Source organism: Excalfactoria chinensis, chromosome 9 (assembly GCF_039878825.1).
Source record: "Excalfactoria chinensis isolate bCotChi1 chromosome 9, bCotChi1.hap2, whole genome shotgun sequence".
NCBI lineage: Eukaryota > Metazoa > Chordata > Aves > Galliformes > Phasianidae > Excalfactoria > Excalfactoria chinensis.
The window spans coordinates 15891084-15919080 of NC_092833.1; the positions used below are offsets into that span (position 1 = coordinate 15891084).

At 39.7% G+C, this 27997-nt stretch overlaps 1 protein-coding gene across 4 annotated transcripts; it reads left to right on the plus strand.

Annotated features, from left to right (window-relative positions):
• The first annotated feature begins 67 nt into the window (after nucleotides 1-67).
• Nucleotides 68-27972, plus strand: PHC3 (polyhomeotic homolog 3). 4 transcript variants are annotated; one of them, XM_072344507.1, is made up of 15 exons: nucleotides 1806-1928; nucleotides 3157-3304; nucleotides 4086-4244; nucleotides 5691-5768; nucleotides 7225-7383; nucleotides 8550-8648; nucleotides 9230-9470; nucleotides 10462-11339; nucleotides 11781-11931; nucleotides 12181-12434; nucleotides 13215-13371; nucleotides 16960-17074; nucleotides 18203-18353; nucleotides 18445-18670; nucleotides 21049-27972. In XM_072344507.1, exons 1-15 carry the CDS (start codon nucleotides 1891-1893, stop codon nucleotides 21201-21203), a joined length of 3009 nt encoding a protein of 1002 aa, XP_072200608.1. In that variant the 5' UTR covers nucleotides 1806-1890; the 3' UTR covers nucleotides 21204-27972. The 4 variants fall into 4 exon arrangements, with proteins under 4 accessions (XP_072200610.1, XP_072200611.1, XP_072200608.1 ...); XM_072344508.1 differs by having other exon boundaries at nucleotides 7258-7383; XM_072344509.1 differs by lacking the exons at nucleotides 1806-1928; nucleotides 5691-5768 and adding an exon at nucleotides 68-178.
• The last annotated feature ends 25 nt before the right edge of the window (nucleotides 27973-27997 follow it).

Sequence of the window (27997 nt, forward strand, 5' to 3'; positions counted from 1 at the left end):
TTCCTGCACGCACATCTAACGTACCGTCCCTACCTCAGCACGGCGGGCTCTGACAGACGAGGCGACAAGATGGCGGCGGAGGCCATCACGTGCCCCGCGGCACGCAGCGCGCCTGCGCAGCCCCGCCCCCTGAGGGAGGCGAGAAGATGGCGGAAGCGGAGTGAGCGGCTTGTCCGAGGCGAGTGTGCCGGCGGGACGCGCGGAGGAGGGGGAGCGGCAGCGTGCAGGCCCAGGCCGGGCTGCGGTGGGGCGGGGCGCGTAGGCGGGGACCCGCGCCCTGACAGCGCTCGGCCGCGGGCAGGCCCGGGATGGGGGCCTCCCCCCGCCCCTCTCTCCGCCCGCCGCCGTGGGGCTGAGAGCGGAGCGACGAGGCCGGGCTGCAGCGCGGCGGGCCGGTTGCGCCGGGCGAGGCCGTGGCGTGCGGGGGGCAGTGCCCTCCCCGCGGGGCTGCCTCACGGCTCCGTCTGTGCTCTGGGGCCGGGTCGGTGCCTCAGGGACGCGCTGCCCCGCGGCTGTGTGGGCTGGGTGCCGCGCAGCAAAGAAAAGCCTATTTTTTATTCCGTTGAAAACAGAACCAGTCCCTTGTAACTCCAAGGTTTGGCTGAAGGTGGTTTATAGCGTAGCTGAAGCGGGGAGCAGAAGAGATTGTATTCTAGTACCTCCCAGGTTCACATAGCACTACTCCTAGAGGTTGCATTTATGGGGAATTGTTACTTTCTTTTGGTGCTCCACATGGGTGGGAGTTCTAGGGGGAGGTGATGAATGAAACGAGTAAATATTTTACATGTGAAAAAATCTACTGGTTTCCCCATAGTAACTGCAGATCATCAACAGTGTTGGCTTTTACTGTGTGGCATACAGAAAGCTGAAGTTTCTCAGGTGGGAGTGGTGCCATACACATACACTATGCTGGTGTGCAGCAGCAGATACTCTCTGGCCTTCCTTTGGATATTTGGTCTTTAAGTCTCAGAACAGGGAGAGAACAAAAGCTTCTGAACATTTCCATTATGCATGGTGTAACTTGAAGTTACATGCTCTTTAATAGAGTCGCTATTTGAATAAATACTTTTGAATGCAGTTTTCTGCTGTGCTTTGTGTCTTGGACTTGCTTTTATATGCACAGTGATTGTTCAAAGCCAGAGTTGTGTGTGTTCTAAAGCTTACCTCTCAGTGAAGACCTTTGAGGAACAGCTGCACACAGTGTTGTGAACAGTCCTGGCTTGTTTAATCAAACTCTAAGCTGGGAATTTTGCTTTTTTGATGTTTTTGAGGAGTTAACGAACAATTTCAGAAGATTGTATTTAGTTGTACCTGAGAACTGGTTATGGTTACAAATACAGCATTGCTTTGATGTACTTCTCCTTGCTGTAAAGGTAGTCAATGCTTTTCATGCTTTCTGTTATAAGAGATCTGTCTGTTAAATTGTTAATGCATGCTGGGTTTTCTTACTTTAAAAAGCGTATTTTGTCAATTTTCTTAAGCATCCTGCCTTTCATTTTATGTGGAGTGTATTGGTTGTTAATATACAGATGGTAGCAAATGTACAGAAGGAATAAGCAAAGGAAAACTCACCAGTGGTGGTGCCTTGGCTGAAGAAGCTGGGGCAGTCCTCACTGAAGAGCAATCTCCAAGAGATGCTGCCTCAGTGGGAGTCAGCCCTTAAATGAGGTCTCAGAGGGGATGGAGTCGAGCTCCACCCCTTCCAGGAGCACAGCTCCATCACTCTCACCTGTGCTCCCACAGCTGACCCCACACTTGCCTCAACTGATTAATCAGAGGTTCAGACTGTGATTACCAATCTCCCATACATGGAGAGAAGCTTTGGACAGTGTCAGCTTTGAGGCAGCTCAGTGTTGTTTCAGCCTACAGAGGGCAGGACGTTCCCATGCCATGGCTGCCAGCTACAGCTCGTTGTTTGTCATGCTGAGGTGGGGCCCGAGGGTGGCACTTGCCTGAGGGGAACTGCAGGTGCACCCTGATGCCAGGCCACAACACTGGATGTTTTAATATGAGGCACTTTCAGGCAAAAGGTCATCAACAGCATGGGGTGGGCTTCTGATTCAGCTTCTGCAGAGAGATACATTGCTTATCTCAGTAATAAGTTTTAAATGTGGCTAAGAGGTAAGGACATCGATGTTGTTAGGCTAGTTTAAACAGTTGTGTAACTGCTGAAACAAGCTAGGCAGGTTATAGGTGTAAATATTTTGATGTGTCTTTAATGCCCTCTGGAGGAGACGTATCTTTTTTCAAGGTAGTTTATGTTAGTGCTGTGTGAAATTCATTTGAAGTGGTTTCAGAAGTGATGTTGTTCTTGTTACGACTGAAACGGTTAATTTGGCTCTGCTAGCTTGTGCTCTCCTGCAGGTGGATAAATGACATCTGAAATACACAACAGGTCTGAATATCTAACAACAAAGCCTTACTTCCCTTTACTTCTAGTGGTAGGGTCTGTGCTTTGAAAGCAAACTTCATTGCCACAAATCTTCAGTGTCAAAGATAGCAGATATTCATGCAGTGATGGGCATGAGGTCTGTTGGGGACCACACATCAACTGAAGGTTGGGTATTTCATGTAACTGGCAATGTGTGCAGTGCATGTCAGTATGGAGAACTCTGGGGAGAGGAGGACATTGTTTTATATGTTTTCTCTAAGTGTCTACAAGTCATGTTTTTGGAGGGGCAACACTGTTCTGCTTTCAGCAGCATGAGGTGGAACTCCCAAGTGTGCTGCTGGTTGATGCAGCACCAAAAGGCATTTTGTTAAGCACTTGGCAGTGCTGCTTTTTTGTTTCCTAGTGCACTGCAACTGTCTAAATGATTATTTATCTGAGCTCTTCTTTGTTGTAAAAAGGAAATATTTCTCCCCACCTGCTTCTTTTTAAGCATCCTTTAAAAAGCAATAAACAGTAACTAAACATTTCCTGTTAACCATAATATTAAAACTGAAAAATAAGCTAAGATAAACAACCCTCATACATTGAGATATGAGAATCATTTTGGTTGTAATGAGAACTTTGGGAGTGAGATTGTATTCTGCCACAGAAGGCAGTTCTGTTAGGTTAGGAATAAGTTGTCAGAGATGCTTTTAGGTATTTTTTTTCTGTGACTATTGTGACTGGCTTTTGTTAGTGAACTGCTTCCATTTCAATTCTATCAGGCTGGACAAACACTGCTCAGCTATGGAGAATGAGTCAAGCACAACAACATGTTCTGCATCTACAACCACCATTACTACCACCTCCACGTCCCGGACACAGCTCCCACAGATATCTGTCTACAGTGGCTCTGACAGGCATGCTGTCCAGGTACTGGGACACCAAATGCTGTTTCCTGTCCTGTACAATGCTCTCAAAATTTTGCACAATACTTTACACAAAATAAGTGCACAAAATTAATTTTCCATTCTTAATTGCCGTCTCCTTTCTCAATGTCTGGCTTAATGCTTTCATGCTGTTTCATTACTGTTTAGTAAATGATCTCAGACCACTTAAGGATAGTGCAGGGTATAGGCCTGCCTTCCAAATAACGAGAGAAAAATCTTATGCGAAACCCTGGTTTTATCAGTGTTCCATAAGGGTATAGATTATTAACGTAATATTCTACAAAGTAACACTACAACATAAAGGTGTTTACTTGACTTATGTTGACTATTGGGATCCAGAGGTATCCTTGTGTGTGCAACTCTGCTCCTTGGATCCACCCGTATTTTATTGATGTTTAAATGAGGTAGCCTGGAATTCTGTACAGCCCATTCAGCTGGGTTTGATAATGGATCTCACATACTGCATGCATCTTCCAGAAGATGGAATGTTGTGTAGGAAGTGATCTGAGAGTGTAAGGCATGTACAGTATCATTTGTGACACTACAGTGGATTGCTCAGGCTTTGTTTGTAAACCTGGATGTATTTATAGTGACTGTGCTTGGTAACTTTCTTGAGAAAAGTGGTGATGGAGCAAATTCATTGTTATCTAATTAATGTGAAAAGGCAGTATTTGGCTTTATTTCCTCATACAGGTAAACTTCAGCATCGTGTCAGCACAGTGTGTATTTTATAATTGTAATAATTACCTACTGATTCATCACAGGTTATTCAGCAGGCCTTGCATCGTCCTCCTAGCTCAGCTGCTCAGTACCTCCAGCAGATGTATGCAGCCCAGCAGCAGCATCTAATGCTGCAGACTGCTGCTTTGCAGCAGCAGCACTTAAGCAGTACCCAGTTTCAGAGTCTGGCAACTGTACCACAGGTGAGAGTGAAGATTGCTGAACAGTAGTGGCTTACTACTTTGTGGAGTAGGACTACAATTCTAGAGCATTATCAAACATAATAACAGGTTAAGTGCCTGAGCTTTTAATGTGTCACAATAATTCAGTGTTATATTTTAATGGCTTTGTTCTATTGAATTGTATCTTCCTCCAAACTGTTTGGAGGATTTAGTCAGCCTTGTAGGTGCTCCAGTGGGCGTCCATTCCATGCTTTACTGCATACATTATAATGCATCATGTAAATCATCAAACAGGAAAAGATATATGTATTACAAATAGACCACTTCAATCTTCTTCCCGTTATCTTTTTCTGAAAGTTGATGGGGAAAGCAGTGAATAGCTGTGTGCTATAGTGGAGTCAGGTTCAAGTAGTGAACATCTGGTATGTCGGTGTGACTTGCCACACGCCTGGCTGTGTTGTAAGTAAAGGCAAAATTCAGTTTTAACTGCACGTGTGGAAATATAGGTAGTAAATGACAACGGTACATTTCATTTCTCAAGCAAACTTTTAATAGCCACAGAACATTGGATTAGGCCTGTTCTGAAAACTCAAGCAGTGAAAAGACTTTCTTTGACCTCAGCTGACTGGACTGTCAATACTGTCTTGCAGAGATAGGTGGCTGGTAAATATTTTGTATGAGGAAGCAGCAATGTAGGTAAAAAAAAAAAAAAACAAAACAAAAAAACACTTCAGATATGCAGCTGTTTATTGTCAGAAGTAGGATGTGTTCTTGGCTTCTAATTACATACCTTTTCCAGTAGGTCCAGATTTATTGATTTATTTTTTGTGATAGATTTATATGTATGCTATTATGGAGGCACAGGGAAGAGATTTAGGTTGGGGAAGGCTAAGAAGTTTTGGTATGCAGTCTATTAAAATATCTATATCTAAACCACTGTCTGTGTATTCAGCTGAAGGTCAGGAATGGTTGTACTGCTGTAGATACTTGTTGTGTGTACATTAATTATAATTCTGGAAGACATGAGAATGTTCCTTGCAGCGTTTATTAAACTTATTTCGATTTTAGAGGCTTCTAATCATAATAAAAATTATAACACGAGCTCTAATAACAACAGTTTTTAATGATGTCATAATACAAGCTCTGAACACCATAGGTGATGAGCTGATCTGTTAGCTCCATTGTTAGCAGTTTGATAAACTTTGCCTCTGGTAATTTGTGTTCAGGTCTTGATCTGTGAGAGTCTGCCTGAAAGCTGGAAGGAGTTTAAGGCATTTGACACCTTGTAGATAACAGCTCAGAGCATGGAGTTCACTTTGAAAACCAGTTCCTCTGAGCAGTATTCCTGCTGCTAACTCAGAGAAAGTTAGTGATAGAGAGGAGTTTTTCTGACCGTTTATGCAATATGATGAACATCACTTAAACACTCTTTGATTTCAGTATTTGACACCTATTCTTGCTATCTAGGCAAGCCTGTCAGGTGGGAGGCAATGTACTTCCCCCACTGGGAGTGTCACTCAGCAGTCAAGCATGTCGCAGACCTCGGTACGTAACTGAACAAAGCCCTCCATCCATCTCAACCCTTGTTGGTTATTCTATAACTATTTGGCAACACAGAAAATACTTCAGTATTTAAATCTGTGTGGTTAAGCAGAGTACTACAGGATCGCTAAATAGCAGAATGATGACTGCAGTAAGTGTTGGTTGCACTTCCAGTGCCTGCCACTCAGCCTGGTGCAAGCTGTTGTTGCTGGTTGGTGTTGGAGGCTTTCCTGGTTCCAGCCCACTCTTGGTACCCTGAAGGGCAGCTGTGCACTCAACAGGCATTAGTGACTGTTCAGACTGCTGCAGGAATCGCTCCCTGAGCTCTCATTTCTTGCTGGGTTTTTTCCACATTAGTTTATTTGGTCAGGGCACAACTGTAGATTGAAATAATAATTGTGTATATCACTGATTACAGAGCACTGAATGTAACGAATCCAAGTCATTTCTCACATAGGAAATTGGTTAAAGTGTATGTAGCTTTCATTCTTCTATTACCATCTCTTACCATGCATCTTTTATGCACTTTAACTTACTTTATCCATGTTCTAATCACGTGCTCAGGTCTGTTGTTAGCAGCATTGTGTTTAGTTCACACTGTATTTCTTTAAATAACATCTTCAGATGTGCACAGTCTCCTATGTACAGTTTTGCAATTGCCTTGAGTAGGACTTTGTTAGTCCTGCAGACATCCTGCTTATTAATCATGCCCTCAAGCTGTTCATGGCTTCAGTGCATAGCTTCAGTGATGTAACTGTATGGCTTTCTTAAGCTCTCACAGTGTTGCTTTGGCTTACAATTGTTAGAAGTAAAATTATTTGTTCATTAAATTTGAGAGGAAGTTTTTTGGATTTTCAAGGAAATCTTAAAGTGATGTAAAAGAGCTGGGCACTTAACTCTGTTAGATGTGTTAGAAAAACAAACCAGCTTTTGCTTGATGCCAAAAAGAAATTTTCTGTGAGCGTTTAATATGAAATTAGAGAGAGCTGTAATTTCCAGTCACTTTCTAGTGTCTGTGTGAGAAATCAAAGTGTGTATGGCAGTGTAAGTAGGCATCCTGGTCAAGTTTTGTAATATGCATCTCAGGAGCTGTCAGTCCAGTCATATAACACAAGATATTTCAATAGTATTCAAATGTTTTTCTTAAAAAATGACGAGCTTGTGCTATGTGTTGTATAAGTATGTATTTCTATGAGGTGTATTTTCTTCAGATTTTGTAAGATGGTTTATATTTGTTAATGCTTGTTATTATGTGCTGCTAAATATTCCTTGTAGTTTGAGAATGAAAATGTACAGTCTCACCAGAAAGCAGTTTTTTGATGTATGGCTCAATACATTTTTGGTATCTTTACAGTTCAGAGCTTTCAACTGACCCTGCCATTTTTGTCAAAGGCTTTCTGGCTTTAAATCCTAGGATGATTGAATTTCCATGACAGAAGCAATATTTTTGTTTCCTTAGATTAACCTCTCCACCTCTCCTACACCTGCACAGATAATAAGCCGTTCACAGACCTCCAACACCACCAGCAGCAGTATTACCCAGCAGACTATGTTGCTAGGGAGTACCTCTCCTACCCTGAGTGCAAGCCAGGCTCAGATGTATCTCCGAGCACAGATGGTAGGTTTTGGTTACAGTCCTTAGAATTGATGGATGGCTTGATTTGTTTTTGTCCCAAAATGATACTGTTTCCATTCTTATTTTGTTTCCAGGAATTGTTTTGGTATTTTCCTTAGTTTCAGGTAGCATTGAGAATTCTGTTACTAATGTATAAATATCAAACACTGGAACGCTTCAGAAGTCAGAGGAACAAAAGGTTTGCTATAGCTTAGTTCTCCATTTGAAGTCTGCTCATGTAGCCTGGTCTTACTATGATTGTTAAATGGGTCAAGCACAGGAAAAATAGCAACAGAACATGCCTCTTTTCTGCCTGTGTAGGAGGGACATACAGGAATCTACCCATTTTCAGGACAGGGCTTTTTCCAATACACTGGTTACATCAAGAATTGGTTTTCTTGCATTTAACTAAGATTCTCTCCAGAATTTGAGTTGGATTGATTCTCCTTAGATTCATATGAAAATCCTTAGATTCTTCCCATTTCCTACAAGTGTAGCATTTCTATTTCTTAAAGGGCAACATTGAGAAACCTGTGTAGTGATAATTTTTTTGTTGAATAGTGTCTGTAGGGAGTCTTGTACCAACTGATCCCTACATACAGTGTGTGAAATTTCATAGGAATTACCGAAGTTCTACGTGAGGCCTTCCAATAAGTCTTGTCTTTGCTGTATTGTTGCTAAAGAAATCAATGACATTTAGGCATATTGATATACTGAAATTAGCAACTTGAGGTTGGTTGATTCTTGCAGTGTAACTTAGTGTAGTTGGAGTTGATAATTATTGAATAACATTTTGACAGATTGGAAGATGTTCAAAGTTTTCTTCCTTTAATGTTGTAGAAATTGGGCTACTTTTGACTTTTTTTTTCTGCCTTTTTTCACTCGTAGGATTGGAAGAAAAATCTTTTTTAAATTCGTATGTAGAAGCTGGAAATGTATATTTATATATAATACTCTCCTGAATCTATAGAACAAATATTTTATGTTAAATTATATTTACTTAACGTAGTGCAGTAAATAAAATTCATCCAAAAGTAAAAAAGGAACTCTTAGAAGCTGTACATCATGATGCGTAACACATATTTCCCTTTAAAAATACAGCACTGCTTTTCTTTATGGTACCTTCAAAGTTTTATTCTGTTACCTGGTATTTTTTTCTTGCTTAACAGCTGATTTTTACCCCTGCGACCACTGTGGCTGCTGTCCAGTCTGACATTCCTGTTGTCTCTTCATCTTCCTCATCGTCCTGTCAGTCTGCAGCTACTCAGGTGAGTTTGTGTGAATTTCTTAAGGGTGCGTCCAAACTGTGCGTGCTAAAACTGGGAAGTAAGGAAACTTTATGCTCAAGTTTTATTTAGCTACAAAACTCAGTAATTATACTGTTTCTGTACATTTGGCAGTGTGCTCTCTTTACTGTCATCATGTATTTAGAGGTGATTGTTGGTGAGAGGTGAGGTGATTATATGTAAGACTTGGATTCTGGGTGTAAAATTTCATCTCATTGTAATTATCTCTCATCCTTATTACCTTCAATAGCTTCATGCTTTCAGCTGAGCTAGAATTGTCATTTCACTACTCAAATGATACACGATCTGGAAAAACATATGGTACCTTACAGAGTGTTAGTTACTGTCTCCTGCTGTGAAAAGCAAACATTTGTCCAACTAATTTTTGCTTTCATGAAAGATCTTCCGTTCTTTCTTAGCAGTTTCTTTTAAAGTTTTTAGCAATGGATTTTCTTTAGAATTCTTTTGGAAATCCAAGTAAGTTACACCAGTTGAATGTTCTCGTTTGCTATTTTTATCATAGATGTTTACCTGGTTGTCTTCATGATTTACTAAATTTTCAGGTTCAGAACTTGACGTTGCGCAGTCAGAAGTTGGGTGTATTGTCAAGTTCACAGAACGGTCCACCAAAAAGCAGCAGTCAAACTCAGTCGTTGTCTTTGTGTGCTAATAAACCTGCAACCAGCACCAAGGGCAACCAGCCAGAATCCTCAGAAAGCAATAGAAAAGGTGATAGCCCAGCGCCAGAGAGCCGGAATACACCGGTCACACGGACATCAAGCATACATCAGTTAATAACACCAGGTAGGATGAGAATGAAGCTGTAGAAGTGAAATTGTATATTACGGTTCTGTCAGAGTCTAATGCTTTCTGCCCTGGTTCTTTTAGGTTTTTGTAATGAAAGTATAATGTTTAATACTAAATTTACTTATTTGTTAGTATTTGACATTACATGGGACTCTGATAAAGGAGGGTGTCACTGCAGTGTTCTGAAATCACAGTGCAAATGCAATGTAGCAATTGCAGCGTGCAACTGAATCTCAGTACAAACAATTCTCATTACTGCTCACTGTGTGTGCACTTAAGAGAAGCAGTGAAGGCACATGTGGATTGAAACCACCTCAGGCCCGTTGTTTCCTCCAAAATGCATTTTGTTGATCATCTTTAGTGTCATCAGAGTGTTTTTACTTTGTTTTTTTGTTTTTTTTTTTCAAATAAGTTTGAAAATCCATAGGTAATAGTTGCTGCTTAATTAAGCAATAGATCAAGAAAAGCATGCAGTTGGTTAGCTGTGCATTTGCATTGCCTGCCACATGTTTGCTTTTTAGTATTCTTATTTTGAAAGAGTAAGGGTTGCCTAGAGAATTGGTTTGAATTTTGGGGATTTAGCTTGTCCTAGTAGCAGCTCTTAAAGAAGTAAGACATGCTTCAGTTACTGAGCCCTGATACTTACAGAACTTGTATCTGGATGGAATGAAGTCCATTTTTAGTAGCAGAATAAATAATAAAAGACGCAAATTATTTCTCAAGTGGAAAAGAGAAAGCAAGAAGAGGCACATGGGGAAAAATGTGTGTGTCTGCCTGTGCTCAGGCACTAAGGAATTACTAGTAAGTCCTTGTGTACTATATTCTGTCAAATGAGGTATTACTAAACTGGGATATGGAGGTCTGGAAAAGTTGTGCTGGGCATACTAGGAAGTAAAAACTTCATTTCTTCCTTTTGTTTTTTAATAATATTCTCTGCACTCAAGGTTATGAATGTTAATTGTCACTTTTTTTTTTTCCCCTTTCACAGCTTCATATTCTCCATTACAGCCCCATTCTCTAGTAAAACATCAGCAGATCCCACTTCATTCACCGCCTTCCAAAATTTCCCATCATCAGCTGATACTGCAACAGCAGCAGCAAGTCCAGCCGATCGCACTTCAGGCTCCTTCTGGACAGGAGCCCCCTCCGTCACAACACTGTCTTCCACTCCCAAGCCATAGTCTTCCTCCAGCTCCTAGCAGCGTGCAGTCTCATTGCTCACCTATTCACATCCATCCTCCACCTCTACCGCTGTCTCCCACTCCATCCCAGTCAGCTCAGCAGTCAGTAGTGGTATCCCCTCCACCTTCCCACTCCCCTAGTCAGTCACCCACAATAATTATTCATCCTCAAGCACTTATCCAGTCACAGGCAAACTCTCTTGTGCCAGCAACTCTTCAGGCAGAGCAGTCTGCCCCTCAACAAACTACTACCAGTCCAGTGCGACCAATTGCCCAGCCACTTAATCTTCCATCTCACCTCCCGCTTCCACCTTCCCCTGCCGTACACATAGGACCAGTAGATCAGCCCAGCTTGGTTTCCCCAGGCCAGCAGATAGTGTCCTCCACACCACACCAACAATATTCAGCCTTGCAGTCCACACCTATCCCTCTTGCAGCTCCTCCACATCTGTCAACATCTTCAACCCAGATACAACAACTGCCATTGCAATCTGTACAGTCTTTACAAGTGCAGCCTGAAATTCTATCTCAGGGCCAAGTTTTGGTTCAAAACACTTTGGTTTCTGAGGAAGAACTTCCTGCTGCAGAAGCTTTGGTCCAGCTGCCATTTCAAACTCTTCCACCACCTCAGACTGTTGCAGTAAATCTTCAAGTTCAGCCATCAGTACCAATTGAAACACCAGTGGTAAGTGCTCAGAAACCATCTTCTGTTTGATTACACTTCTGTGTAAGATGGAGAACAAATTGCAGGCTTGTCATTAAATTACAAAGCTTGCATTTTGCAGGAGTCTTTAAATAGCTACAGAGGTGTGTGCAAATTATAATAAGGGAACTGTGGAGATCTGCTGTTGGAAAAAGTTGGATTCTCTGATCTATTTGATAGAAGAATTTGTGCCTCTTCTAAAATCCTGTTCTTTTTAACAAAGTAATTGTTCTCTCCATTGTCATCATGATGCCCACAGAGTTTGTTGTCTCATATGCAGTTGAAAATTAGTATTTATTAAATGAGCATATTTTAATACTTAAACTAGTAATTAAAAAACAAAACAACTGTTTTTATATGACTCTTTTTAAGTATTAAGGTAGACTGGAAATATCCCTAAGTTGATAGTTTGTTTGAATGTAGATTTACCAAGTGGAGAATGTATGTGAAGAAGAGATGCCTGAAGAGTCTGATTGTGTCAATATGGTTAGAACGCCTACGCCACCAACCTTGTCTCCACCAGCAATAACCTTGGGGAATGGAGACGCACTTAATTCAGAAGAGCCTTTATCAGGTAAGAACAAACATAAAACTAAGATAGCTGTTCTGCTTAGAACTCAGGAAAGTAAAATGATGTGTTCCTGAGGACCATTTGGTTGTGAACTAGTCAATCAAGGAAAATCAGGTTTTGAGTTACTGCAGAGCTTAGTCTGTGTTACAGGACACTGGGTACAGTGCTGGGTGTGTTTATATCTCTTCTTTCCATAATTCTGAGTGTATACATAGACTTAAGTCACAAAAAATCACAAACTTTGTTTTTCAGACCATGCAGGACTACCTTCAGCGACATCATCAGTCAGTGCCTCAGTAATTAAATCTCCATCTGATCCGTCACATGCTTCTATCCCACCACCACCTCTTTTGCTTCCAGCTGCAACAACAAGGAGTAGCAGCACGTCAATGCCCAACAGCATTCCTAGTCTAGAAAATAAACCTCCACAGGCTATTGTTAAACCACAGATCCTAACTCATGTTATTGAAGGCTTTGTGATTCAGGAGGGATTGGAACCATTTCCTGTAAGTGCGAAAATTGCTTTGATTTTTTTATTTTATTTTTTTTTTCTTTTTTTAAACTACTAATTCTTAAAATATTTTTAAAGGTGTTTTTCTAGATGTTCAGGTCATTAAACTTGGAATATTTTTTCCAAATGTCGGCATGGATGTTTTCCCTGCTTGGTAATTTGTTTCTTACAGCACTTCGGTAGACTTGTCTTACGTATTTAATGAGAAATTATGCTACAGTTTGGCTTTCCGGTATCACTCAATGGCAAGGTAACAGACAGGCTATCCAGGGATAACTACAGAAGGTGATTTTAGACTAACATTTACAATAACTTTGTATTATGCTTGTCTGTCTCCTACACACCTCAATTTAAGTGATAAATTAAACCTCTGAGAGGATTCCTTAAGTACCCCATTACCAAGCAGTAATGTGTCTGGTGAGAATTAGTGTCGAAAACTTTAAATCCCCTAGTGGCCAGTTTTAAACCACTGAGCCTCTGCTTTTAAAGGATGTTACCTTCTGCCTCACTAACAAATATAATCTTTTTTTTTTCCCTGTCCCTTTTTTTCTGTTGATTTAATATTTCTTCCTTTGTTGAATGTAATTGCAAACTCTGCAGACAAATGAGTCTGTATTTGCTTGAGAAAAGGTGTGTAGAACTTTGATGCTATATATTGATGACTCATTGATAAAAGAATAGAAATGATACTGCTGATCTCAATCTAACTCGCAAATACTATTTCCAGTTATTCATTCTTCAGTTAACCATTGTTGCTTTGCTTTTATTGCAATAGGTAAGTCGTTCATCTTTGCTGGTAGAGCAGCCTGCAGAAAAAAGATTGCTAGTGGAGGGTCAAATCATGAGTGTTATGTGTGTTGAATCAGACTTGCAGAATTCAAAACATGCAGACAACTCATCGGACACAGAGATAGAGGATATGATTGCAGAAGGTTGGTAGTTTTTGTTTAAATATCCATTTTTTTCCCTTCTGGTCTGTATCTATTACAGAAATCCATCTTGTCTTTACATCTGGAATTTTCCTCTAGTCTTTACACCATCTCCAATACAAACTGTTTTTAAATGTTTATAGCTACACACCGTATCAGCAGTTGCTGTGGAAACATACAAGTGTCAGGAAGCTATGCCTCGTCGTGCCTAGAATGCAGTGGTCTCTGGTTCACGCAGCTCATGAGCTTAAAACACCCAAGTTCCCTATGCAATATCTGAACTGCTCATCATTGTAGATTTCTTTAGAACTCAGCAATTAAGTATTTCAAGCGTGTTGCATCACTATAAGCATTCAAGCCCAAGTGTAGGCAGTCTCATAAATGATAGTAAACAGAAAAAGCATGGACCGTCCCAGAAAAACCAAGTCATTCTTTAATTCACTGTTTAAATTCTTCCAAGGCTAGAAAGTCCAGTGCTTTTCTGCCAGCTGTGTATCCTCTGTTCCACATCTTGAGTGTTTGCCCAGGGGCTGATTTTGGTGATCTGCTAAAAATTTGTTGTAACATATTGATACAACTCTTAGTCTTAAAATAGTTATTTTTCTTCTTTGATATCAAAACCATAGTGAGCAGAGTAAGAAGGGGCTGATACAGAGCCTGCTACTCCTGCTGTCACGTAGAAAATGAGGCCACAGGTCTGCATTGGGCTGTGGCTGAGAAAGTCAGGACTGTGTGCTGAGCAGTAGCAGGTGTTCCCATAGCTGTGCTTCAGCTGCCACCTACAGCATGCATTATTCATTCTCGCCTAATTAAAACAGTTTTTCTTATGCCCATCTTGCAAGCTCCTATACCAGTGACATTTTGTTAGGTACTGTGGTTCTTGCCTTGGTAAATGGTACTGAAGCACAGTGAAGAAATTGATTGTGTTTGTTATGTCCCAACAAACAGATTAGCTCAGCACTCAGTCTCCCTAATGATCACATACTCATAAATAATTTTTTAGTGATTTATATCTCCTCTGCCTTTCTGGGCAAGGATTGCAAATGAGTTAAGAACTTTGTTTTACAGTGGGTTCTAAATCTGAGAAGAATATTTACTGATAGTGACGTTAAATAAGCACTGTTGGACTTTTGCTTGAGGACGTTTTGTTTCACAGCTCTGGCAATATGTGTTTCTGCTTGAAACGAAGAGTATTTTTGTAGCACTGATTCTAATAAAAGCTGGTTTAGCTTGGAAGTTCATCATTGAAAAAATGATGGGTTGCAGTCTTCCCGTGTGTTCATATCTGTGCAAAAAATAAGAGACAGTGGAGACAGTGCCTGAAAATAAATCAATTTCCTCGATTGTCTGAGTGTGTGATTGCATTTACTTGTGCGGTCTGCAGCCCTCTGTGTTTTGCAGCAACAGCCTAATTTAGGCTAAATATATTTGAAGTGCTCTGCTTTGTTACTTTTGATTGTGTTGCAGTTAGGATGTCTACGTAGAAAAATGAAGAAACAATTAATACAGTGTTCATTTTTTAATGTAAAACATTCATAATTTGAGGCCCATACCTCATTTTTCACATAGGCACGGCATTGAAGCCTCAAAAAGTAAGGATCTGGCATACTAATGGTGGGGGTTGCAGTGTGACTACATTTTTACTAAACTTTTGTCTCATTTAATTCAAAACCTGTTATTTTTTCTCTGTACCTGAATGGCGGCCTGGTTTCCCACTGAGGGCTTCCATGTAATTAGTTCTTTGGGAGTCAAGTCCGGTGATGTGAAACCATCAAGCACAAGAAGCTTGGCGGGGGGGGGAAGTCATCAGATAAATTGCATGACCTCATTTGATGTGTTTGGTTGTTTAACAGTACAGTGGATTTATGCTATTCTGGACAAAGTGAGACTTGCCAATCCCTTAGCTCACATAGCTTAGTAAGTTCTTAGTGAGTGCTTGATTTCTTGATTAAGAGCACAGCTTTCTGAATTTATGTTAATTTTGCTTCATCCCATATGAAGCAAGGGAAGTTTTGGGGCTGCTTCTGTATCTTTTAGAATAGTCTTGTACCTCTGTTGCAGTAGCTATTTTGCCTTTAGTGCAGTAGATATTAATTCAGTTTTGTTTTTAGTAGTTCTGAAGAACATCTCAGGATTAACACTGCAGCGTCTCTCAAATGCCAGACAGCTTGTCTGTTCCTATATGGAATTGTTCGAGCACTCGTGTTTCTGTTTTCAGTATTCATTCCTGGAAGCTGATGTTAGATTTATGTACCCAATTTGCAGTTATTCAACAGATGAGCTAGGAGAGATCCAGGGAGGTACCTACATGTGCACAAGACAAGCAGTGGAGATTTTCTGATACTAAACAAAGATTTAGATTGCGTGTATATGGCAGGAACACTTAATATAGAAAAGGCTTTTAGCATCAGTTATTGCCTTAAGCTGTTGTTGCCTTTTTCCCACGTTATGTAGTTTGTGGGGTTTTTTGATTGTTTTTTGGAGAGAGCGATTAATTTGAAGGGTAAATCTGGTCTTTATTTAGCTTTGGCTGCAAAGTTCAGATCTGACATGTTTCCAGTTTCAACTCGGGGCATGAGGTGGAGACTTGCAGTGTGATAATCCTCAGTTGGGCACTGCTGGTGGAGTTTTTATTTCAGTTGTGCCTTTGAATCCCAGTACATCAGAAGTGTCATTCCAATAATGGTTTCAACCTTTTAAACTTTGTTGCTTTTTGATTTGCCTTACATTTCAGATTGTGCCAGTTCTGCTCCTAACAATGTATTTCATTGACATGTTGCATGGATGCAAGTTTGTGTTGCTTTATTTTTTTTTTTTCCTCATGCTGAAAGTCAGATGCAGAGATGGTGGTGGTATTCTTCTCGAGTATGTACTAGCTGTGCTCTGTCAGTAGAAGAGGGTGTAGGCATTCAGCATGTCAGTGCAAGGCAGCGTGTGTCTCACTTCAGGGCTTTCCTAAGTCTCCTTTTACTAATGCTTCTCTCAGCAGTTTGTGTGCTTCCCAGGCAGCAGGAGAAGCACTTGCTCATCTCACCAATATAATAAAAAATAACCTGTCACAGTAGATTTTAAACTGATGTAGATGCTATAATCCTTTTCTTATCTTTGTAATGGATAAGATTGAATGCATTATTTGCTTTTGTAAGTGCCCCTTTTGGTTGTAGCTGTTGCTTATTCAAATGAAGCATTTTCAGGTTCAATGCAGCATTTCATTACGGGAGAGCTTGAATTTGGAGTGCATGGTTCTCTTAATGAATGCTTTCAAAACAATTTGTAAGGACTGTAAAGTGTTGGATTTTTTTGATTGATGGATGTGTTTGAGGGCACTTGTTCATGGGTGGTTTGAAATTGAACAAACAGTGCTGACTAACTTCACTGAATAATTTAATCTGTGGTTCAATTTACTTGAGTTCTCTTACATGGAGAGTGAAATCCATGATTTTTTTTAGTTTGGCATAATTTTCTGTTAATCAGCATTCTTAATTAATAGATGTATTTTTAGACCTTGTACGTTTCTGCATAAGAAATGAAAAATTGGAACACAACTTTGTCATTAAATCTGTTCTCTTTATGCCTCACTCCTTCCTTTAGAGGGCCTGGATGAAATTGAAAATGAACTCCTGAAGTGTGAATTTTGTGGAAAAATGGGATATCCAAACAAATTTCTACGATCAAAACGATTCTGTTCTACATCCTGTGCTAAAAGGTACTCTGTCTACTATTTGTTGTTATCTGGTTAATGGAGTAGCACTCAAATAGTGTCATATGTTGAAAAATAAAGAAGCAGACTGTGTGGGATACAAATGACTGGTATTGTGGAATGTATTTCGGGAAGATAAACCTATAGGTAAATTGTGGAGCTCTTTCAGAGGATGTAGTGAATGCAGAGGGGCTTATAGGAATGCTGATGGATATTTATGAAGGGTTGGTTAGGTTTTGGGAACTCAGACAGTGGTTTGTGGGCCGCAGGTCACTGTGTCTTTGTCGTATGTATTTTGCTGTTGGGCAGTATCAGAGATAAAACACTGGTCTGTGGGCTTTCTTATGATTTTATGCAGTGCTGGGGGAAAAGCACTGAACTTACCTTCATGTCATTGGCAAAGGTGAATGAATGTAGGTACATCTTTCTCTTTGAGTTATTGTACTTTTTTATTATGGGTATATCAAGATAGAAACAATAATCAAGGTCTGAATGCAAATCCTTCCATCATCATAGATGGAAAATTGTTATTTAATCCCAGATGTTTTAGAAATGGGTAATAGTTCTGTAAGGAATAGATTTAAGTTGCCTCTTAATTCTGCATCAGTGTGCCTCGAGATCATCTTTCTCTTATGTCAGCTGCTCTTTTCATACTTGCCCTCAGACATTCCCATTTTAAGCAGTGGAAACGTGTATGTTTTCTTTGGTAGCTGTTAGGACACCAGTCGTGAAATTCTATTCAGGAAGGAGTTGGGCTTTTTTCCTCCATCTTCATTTGACTGGTTGTCAGGTAAAGAAAATGAAAGCAAAAGGTGACATTAAGCTCTCAGAAGATGTTTTAGAGAAGTAGAATTTTGAGTGCGTGACAAAATGCAAAGCTGTTTCTATCATGGAATTTTTTTAGAACAGGAAGGATGGGTGTCTGCTGGGGGTGGGGTGATCTGGATGTATATGATCTTGCTTCAAAACCAGGGGTTAGAGTACACGGCCTTTTCTTTCTTACATTTGCAACACCTGCTGTTGTCTAGAATTAGGCAGCATTTCTGTAGACAGCGATGTCATTTTATTGCTAAGTCAATTGAATTCAGTCCAAAAAACTATTAGTGCATTATTGAATATATCTTACTTCTTTAGGCACAGCCTTAGTTGCACTAAGAAATTTGGGCTGTTTGCATCAGACAAGACCAATCGTTGGAATCGGAAATCAGATAGCCAAAGTCTTGGGCGACGCGGGCGTCGACCGAGTGGCCCTGATGGGGCACCACGAGATCATTTTCTTAGACAGGTCTGTGGAATATTTGCTTAAAATTATGGCATTGTTCTGGGAATTACAAATAAAATACAATAGTGTAGTGTATTTGTACTGTATTTTCCAGCTTCCAGTTACTTATCCGTCTGCAGAAGAAGATATGGCTTCTCATGAAGATGCTGTTCCTACTGCGATGACCACCCGTCTGCGAAGGCAGAGTGAGAGAGAGCGTGAACTTAGGGAGCTAAGAATTAGGAAACTGCCAGAGAGCATTAACTTGTTACCTGTGGTGCAATCAGACCCTTCGGTATGGACTGTTGATGAAGTTTGGGCCTTTATACGTTCTTTGCCTGGTATGTAATGTGCAGTTACTTGTTGCAGATTCATAACAGTAAAACTCCTGGTTTTTAGCATCGCTCTGAGGAGGAGGTGGTATGGTAACAGCACAAGTGTACTCGTTAGTTGGTGCTAGAGGCTGGAATGTGATTTGTTTCCTCTTGCTTGTTCCTTCAGCACAAATCCCGTGTTGATAGAACTAGTCCCACTTCTGCTGTTGCACCCCAGCTGATGGAGACTAGAGGTGTTCTTCCCTTCAGTCTGATTTCTCTCAAGAGGTCAGTAGAGAGATCAGACACACTTCTTCCCCTTTACATTTATTTCTTTACTTCCCTCCTTACTGCTTATTCAGTAGAAAAAGCAAGAAGGGAGTCCTTTCATTTTATGCGAGTGAAAAATTTGAAAGGCTCATCATGATATAATTCACTAAATAAGGATAACCAGGTTTCTTCTATTAAGCTAAGTTTTGTTTTACGTAGCTTTGCTGAAATGGAGAATTCCTTATACAGATTACATAGAAGACAGAAAAAGTAGCGTCTGAGTCTGTTCTCAGAAAAACGTCTTGTTTCACTTTATTTACACACGTTTTCCTTAGCTCAGTAGTCGTGCTTGTCTTTATATCATCTTCAGGCTATTTGGCATTTGTTTGTTTATCATTTCTTGCTTATCATAAGCCTTAAATTTTACACCCCTCCATTTCCCAGGAATGCCATTCCATGTCATCACATATTGTAACCGTTCCAGAAGACAAGACAGGTCTCCGTAATAACAGAGAATCTTTGTTGTTTACCTGTATAACTTGCATGTCTAAACACTGAAACCTAGCTTAGCCTTTTTCCTAATTTTCTACTGATTTCTGGCATGCTGAACCATTTTGCTGTGTATCCCACTAGGCTGATAACCTACAAAATGTATCCTTATTTGCTGAGACACATGCATGGCCAGTTAATTTTTTAATACAGGTCACACAAAAAATTGAATCAGAGATGTTTTAAATCAGTCTTTCTTCTGGTGGTTTATAATTACAATTAAGTTACGTTATCTGCATCTGAGAACTTTTGGTGATGTCTGTAGAAACAAGTGGAGTTCCTTAAGTTTAAGGCAGTGTATTTCTGTGTTTTACTGATGACACTGGAATGTGATTACATTGCTGCTGTCTGTATTTTGCTGTCTTTATTCTTTGAAGCTCCGGGTAACTCCATAACCCCCAGATCATAGGTTCTACAGAAGAATAAAGGACTATTCATGTTCTTAAAAATGTAACACATTATAAACACAATTCATTTGCAAGTATGAAAACAAAAATATTGTCCTCAAGGTGTGGTTTCTATTTTGAAACAATTACTTGTAGAATATTCCATCAGCTGCTGAATCTTTTCTATTTATTCAGCAAATGAGTTAATATTAAATTTTAATACTTGATATTTTTATGTATGCAATGAAAAATTATTACAATTACAAATTTCTATCCACATTAAGACCTAGATGTTTAAAATATAAAATATTCACAGCCTGCCAGAAGTTTTGTTACGTAGCTACATTTGTATTTTGGCACTTTGGAGTTTTATTTTGTCAGCTTCTCTACAGGGAATGAAGCTTCAAATAAACAATGGGCAATGAGTGTTCTTATTCACGTTATTTAGATGTTTGTCTTTGTAACAGAGGTACAGACAAGACAGCTCTTGAGCAACTTTTTGTTTCCATAGTGTTGTTAAATGGGAAGGGGCCTTCAGCTCCTTTGAACAGTCTAATCCATGAAGAGCTCCCTTTATTATGCTGTAGGTCTCGGTCTGAACCCATGCTACTTTGGGTTCAGAAGGAGTTTACCATTTAAAGAAAAAATCCAACCAACTTAAAGTTGTGTTTGATAAATGAACTATTGATAAAAAATACTAGTGAAGCAGGTGTGATAAAGCCTGCAAATAAAATTGCACTTTGTTTATCTCAATGGAGTTAACATCGTTTGGAAAACAAAGGTGAGTTTTCTCTTTGAGATGTAGCTAATGGTACAATAAGCACGTTTTTATTGTTTGAAAGTATCTGTGTGATGGTGGCTATTTGTGTGATATCATCTGTTTCTTCCTATTACAAGAACATGGCAACTGTTTTTCTTTATGAAATGAGAAAATTGTCTGTGCTGGGACTTGAACTTTCCAGTAAGTAATTCCTGAGTAGTTATGGTGTAATTAGATACTGCGGTAAATATGACTTTCATATTATCTTAGAAGTTCTTGTTGTTATTGAACTTACTGAACTCCTTCATATGCTGTGGGTTCCACAAGGTAAAGAGGTAAATGCTGGGAATTGTGTAATTGTAAAGCTCGAGTATGGACAGTCACTGTGTCTAGGGATGCACATTCCTAACCCAGTAATTATTTTTTTCTGTTGCCTTTAGGTTGTCAAGATATTGCAGATGAATTTAGAGCACAAGAAATTGATGGACAAGCTCTCCTGTTGTTGAAGGAGGATCACCTTATGAGTGCAATGAATATTAAGCTTGGACCTGCATTAAAAATCTGTGCACGTATCAATTCATTGAAAGAATCGTAGGGGGTGAACATGAAGGTTTAAACAAGTTACTCTGTGACTAAGCCAGCAGTAACACGCCAACGACTTCAGCATGGCATGAGTGTTACTGTGATGTTTTGTTGAACATCTGGGGTTTTCCCCACACAGACTTGAAAAAAAGAAGATATTCTGCTGATTATATCACGTGGTCCTTTGCAGTTCCCAGCAATTAATAAGTTTGTGGTAAAGCCCAAATAATGCATTGAGTTAAAGGGGGAGTTTGTGGGAAAACATGAAGTGAAATATTCTGTTAATATTCTGTTAAATATTCCCCATTATGTACTTGTTAAAAATCAACACCCCAGCACCTTCATAACCTAAACTCCATTTACATTTTCTTTCTTGCTGTATTGTCAATTATGACTTTTCCTGCATACAGCAGTTTTTGGACTGAAATAACTGAAGTGTCCACAGACCCTGTGGAAGCACTAATAATGGTAAAATGCTATGCATTTAGTTGTGCTCTCTGAATTTCTTTTAGTCTTGGGCAAATTGTTTGTATGGAGTAGGTTGGCAGCCTGTTTCCCTTGTGTAGATTTACCCTCATCTTTGCCACTGTAGTATTTTCTTTGTTTGGAAATACTATAAGCCGTGTAGGCATCTTGTTAAAGTCCTAATTATCAGGCTACTGAAATACAATGGCATTACACTTTTGCCAGAGCTAACTGAAGCACATATTTTACTTTAATCCTTGTATGCTGCTGTGCACTAAGAGGGCATTAAGATGTTAGGTTTCTAGTTCTGCATGCTGCTAGTTCAACTAGACCAGCAGTTCTCAAATGCAGATCTTGGTGTGAGAACAGTCAGGTTCCCAGTGCCTAGGCATGAGTGGTTTATTTACTTCTGGCTGTGACTTATGCTGAGAGAAGTCTACCCTAAAGACTGGAGGTAGAGAGAAGGGATGGTGTAGCTCACAACCTTTTTCCTGTTACCATTTTGTCTTCTAACTTGTCTTTCCTTGTAGTGCGTTCCTGTTGCCTCACTGGAAGCTTCCAAGCACTTCTTTGTCCACTGACTAGTGTGAGTTGGGCTTGCTGTAGCTCAAGGAACATGTTGAGGAGCTTGGTGTAGGAGCAGCTGCAGTGGCAGTGGAAGGAGATGTATAGGTGAGCAGGAGCTGTAGGTGAGCAGGAGGAATGTGCCCCTTCTAGACAGCACTGGGAGAAATCTCTCTGGCCCTGTTTGTGGTTCTAGCAGGAGATTTTGGCTTGGATGCTGCAGGCCCAGGCAGTGTTTGATATGGAACAAATGGTTCCCCACTTACTGACACCCTCAGAGATGGGCTCTGAGGCAGCAGCACCTTCTCGATCTTTGCTTCCCCCATTACCCATGTAAAGATACCCTTAGAGAAATTTTGCACCTTCTTTCCTTTCCTCTTGCAGCTCCACTTCCCTTATTCACAGGCCTAGCTCCCTAAGCTCTCCTAGAGGGAAGGAAGGGTGTGTGTGTGCTGATAGAGTTACTGTGTATATATTGGAATATGTGTATGTGTCTGCAAACAATGTATTTTGTATGTTATGCAAATTGATGCATAATACATGAGTGTGTAGGGTCTGCCTAAATATTTTCCTGAGTATTCCTGGGAAGAGAAATTGATCTAAAATTTGAGAACTGCTGACCTGGATCAAAAGGGGTCAATGCATCTACACTGGCTGAAAGGAAGGTTTGTGACAGTTAGACTAATATGTGTAGTATTGAACTGATGACCTTAAAGAGTCCATTGGGATTGCAGAAGAAGTTGCACTTTGTTTTCCTTTAACTAGATATTTTTTCTTTCTTTTAAGAGACATTCTCCCATTATATTCCAGAGATCAACGTTAGAATCGATTCCTTTAATTACAACCACTTGAGCATTCTGATAGCGGATGTTATTCATTTTTATCAACCACTGAAACTCCAAGTCAGGACAACCCATTGCTGTTATGTGCTAATTTATGGTGAGAGCACTGAATGGCACTGAAGGCTTTGGAGAATTAATTGATGTCTGGGTTTAATCTGGAGGGAAGTTGCTAAGCACTTTCTAATTTGTCTGGGTCTTCTTTCTGTCCTCAGTTACTGTTGTCAAATAAACTTGATTGTGAAGGTTCAGTGTTTGGCAATGTTCATTTGAAAGATTCTCAAATGACGAAGGCAGCAGGTTCCCATTTGTAGCATTTCTGTAAGATACGCCTTGTAGCATATTTGTAACATACGTTTTAAAGAATAGGTTCTGTTTTAATGAGCTAATTGAAGACTGAAGATATCGTAGATATTTATCTTTTGGCTTCTGTCTAAAAGGTTTATTATTTTTATACAGAAATGTCACTGGCTTTTAACCTGTCTTCTGATTGTACGGTTCTTTGATGTAAGCAGTAGGTGTGCTTCAGTGTGAACTGATAATAGCTTAAGGCCTATTTAAAAATGTGGACTTATGTTGTGAGTCTTATTTAGACCTGCAGTTCATCAGTGTTACATGCATGAAAATCCCATGATTGTTTTTGTTTTATGAGACGGCTTCCAGGAGAACTGCAGCTAGTGTTCATGCACAACTCCTGCTAATCACTGACAGATGCCAGGAGCCCATTCATGAATGATGAATGCACATCTGCTCTGCTTCTTCTGGTGCACTATGTTTTCTGTGGTTTTGGGAGAGCCATAGATAATGAATTACGCTTAGCTGCTATGAATGCAGCTAAGAATGTGGGCCTTACGCATATCGGAAGGTTTTTCATTCAACTATTTTGGCATTACGTAGGACTTGACGTCAGATACAGCTATAATAAGCTACCCTGATAGAGCAGCACACACATTAGAGCTTGTCAGTATTGCTGTGCCATTAAAATCTGTTCTTAAAAAAATCACGCCTGTACACAAAAACTTTCAAGTGCAACTGGAGTCTATTTCAGAAACTTTGGGATCTACTCAAAAGAACAATCAAATACTTGAAACAATCAAATATTTGGAACAGTATTCCTCTAGAACAGCTTTGCTGTTTTAGAGAAGATGGAGGATAGAGCCACAAGTCAGAATCCAGCCTTTTGGGTAGCACAGGAGGAGTCCTATATAACTGAGGATGTGTCAGCAAGAGAAAAGAAATGTGAACAAATAAGTATTTGAGCAGATTTCCATGGCCTTGGATCACTTCTCTGTCTTGATCTTAGCTGTAAGGAAATGTTCAGGGTTTGCTGGCAGTTTGAGTAGAAGTTTATGTAGTATGGAGACTTTGGTCACTGTAGCGAGCCACTGCATGACAGACTGTTCCACTTGCTGCCTGTTACAGAGGACTGCTCTCATCACAAGATCAGTGCAGAAACTTACAGCTCAATAATGGCTTAAGAGGGTTCTTACACATAACCAACTGTATAGCTCTAGGCCATCGAGGAATGCAGTGACAGCTGAGCTGTGTCTGAGGTTTACAAATAAATAGACACCCACATAATTTGCAACACAAGTAGTTCTGCTGATTTGATTGAGGCTATTCATGTTAAAATCATGTCTATAAAACACAGGGTTATTTTCTCTTGCCAGTATGGCATGGAGAGTTAGCTTATATTTAGATACAGAGTCATCTAACCAGATTTCTACTCATTGCTTGTTCTAGAATGCAGATCACGATTCTGCAAAAGAATCCTTTTAGGATGCTTTTATTTTTTCCCAGTTTTCCCCATTTAGTTTACTGGAGATGGAGAGAAATGGTCACGTTAATGTGTTTTGGTTTAAATACGCTGATTCTGTTGAATACTGGATGGAACAAGGATGGACAGAGCTAAAGATGGAGCAACTCCGTCACTTGTTTCTTCTCCATATACATTTATGAATGTGCTTTTTGCACTTTGGGTCTCAGCTGTGTTGGCTGGTGAATTTTGTGTCATGCTCATCTCCTGCGTCTCATGGTCAGCACTTTCACATATATTGAAGGCCTCACCCTAAGCTGCTGTGTAGGTTTGTGTAACCTCTGTGTTATACCTTATACAAAGATGCTCGTCCACTTGGAGGTTCTGCATATTGCTAACTGGTCTCTCAGAGCTACGTGGAAGGAAAAAAAATCAAAGGTGTGAATATTCTTGTGATAGAAGATACATATTAGGCTTACAGTGTGGCTTTTGCAGCTGTTGATCTAAGATAAGGGTCTAGAAAGGTGCTCTCTGATGAGCTTTTACCACCTTACTATAATTTGAGCACAGATGTACATTTGTATAATGATCACAAATACTGCTTTGAATGCAATATGTAATAATTAAGGAGTATTTCAGTTTTGCCTAAAAAGCACTTTTTACGTAGGATTGTTGAGAGGCTTGAAGTTGTTGATTTTGGATTCTGAAGGAGGGTATCCTTGTTGGTAATGGGACTGCACTAGAAGCACAAATACAACAATTTATGACACAGCTGTTCTGTAGGAGAAGTCCTGTTCATGTGTGGGAGCACTTATGCTGTCCTCCACTACCTGGTCAGTATTTTAGCAGCTGGAACGTTGATGTTCTCTGGTAGTTTCTTTGCAAATCGTGTGGTTCAAAAAACAGTGAAACATTCTGCAAAGCCAGATTTCCTCCCAAGTGTTCTCTGAGTTTTGTAGTCTTAGCAAACCGGTGCTGATCAGGAAAGACGTGTAAAGATGGTTTTGTTGATGAGTGCCACATTATTTCATTTAACGAGGTAGAATAGCTCACTAAAATCAATGTTGATTTTTAAGGGACTTTGATATGACAAAGTATGGAAGTTTCTCAATGTTACTTTAGCCACTGTTACCACTAATATTATTATAATCCTGTAAGAACTGAAGGACTGTAAAATGTTTGTGTGCTACAAGGTCGTTAGTTGCTGTCACAGCACAAGTAGTGACATATAGAGGTTAGCAGTTGTCTATCATTCATATTATTTCAAGTCTTACCACCTTCCTAACATAGCTTCTCCTCTTTCAGGCTTGCAATGAAACTGTAATCCTGTTCTGCAGAGTAATGGTGTTTAATTATATTGCTTGACTCAAGGCCCAGTGTTCAGACTTCCCAGAAGCTCCAGATAAAAGGAAGTGCACCAAGAGTGGAAAAGAGGCAGTTAGGAGGATAATAGGATGAGATCACAACTGAATCAGGTATTTCCCTGTATAAAACATCAAAGATAAAGATGGGCTTACAATGAGATACTATTCATCTATTTTAAGTTAGTTACTTGTCAGTAGGCTTAGACACCGCAGTTGGGTGCTATGTGTAGACCTGTATTGCCGCTGTTACCTACCTGGTGGCTATCAATGACAGCCTGCAGGTTGATCCTCTGACACTTACTCTCAAAGAGTATGAGAGTTCTTTGGTAACTCATTATGTAACATCAGTTCATTAATATTTGATTTGTGGTTTCCCTGTAAAACATACAGTCTTCAGAACTTTAAATGGCTTTAGAAGCAGTGCAGCAACTGAGGGAATTCTGCAGTATCAGAATAGATGAGGATGTGTAAACTTTAATTACAAGTTGAGAATCTGATAAATACGTCTGTACCTGAACCAGCTTCTTGCAATTCCAGTTCTTTCTGCATTAGTGAATCACAAGGGTGAGACTAACCACACAAAAGGGATCTGAAATGTACGTTATTGAAATAATCTTGCCTTCATCTGGTTTTAAGTGAATTGAAAATGAGATGTTTTCCCTTGTTGGCTGAGTTGGTACAAATAAGCTACTTCATGACCTTCTGAAATGCCTGGTGCATTACTACGTTTGGAACTAGGTTCTATTATTTGTCAAGTCCCTCTCATTGGGTGTCCAGTGTATGTGGAACCTGAAAGATATGTTTAGACAAACTTTATGCTGTAGCATGTCAAGCACTAACGAGTAGCAACTGGAAACTGGGGGCAGGGAGCGATTCCTTAAGGCTATTTTATGGTACACGCTTCCCTACTTCTAACGTGGAAATAGGATTTCCTCCAAATACATCATCCTGCATAAACGATGAAACGCTTTGTGATGCCAAACACCTCAAACTACATTTGCTTCAAGCATTGTTGCCTCTTATTACAATAGTTTTAAAACTTTTTTATCCTTTACTGTTCTTTTATGGCCTTTTGGATTGTCCAGAAACCATTTTCTGCTGTTTTAAAGATGCTGTCGTATTGGTTACATCACTGAAACCTCAAAGAAACCCGCAGTGCAATAGACACTGTGTGAGGTAAAGCAGTAAAATGATAATTGGACTTTGATACATTGCAGAAATGTAAGCTTAATAGATGATGTTTGATTGTGAATTCTTATCACGGAGTGCTATACTAGAATATTGTTTTATCATAAATTCTAGCACATATATCACTGATATATCATTAAATCTTGTCTATAATTAATACATAATAACATCAATGGTAGCCCCAAAATTAAATTGTCCACTGGAGGAGCACAGTGAGCTGTGTAAAACAGATGATCTTCACCTTGTGAATCGTTTTTCTTAAAGCACTTTCCTGCTACAAATTAGCACGTGAATGAGTTTTAGATTCTCCCATTTGTTATCATTGGTAGAAGTGAGATTCCTTCAATCTATCTGCTAATGTTAATTTGATTATACAAATGCTGAAACAAAGCACCTTATACTATGCTGCTTAAATTTGCTTGTAATTGCACCTTTGGTTATCTGCAGATTTTTCTTTAGTATTCTTATGTGAAACCATTGTTCCCTGTGGGTCTGAGTGAATGATTAACCAACCTACAATAATATAATTTACTTACATAGTTTTTACTGCAATACAATATTGTACTGTGAGTTCAGTGCTTCAGAAATAAATACTACTTCCATTTGTCTGCTTGGGTTGTGTATCACTTAT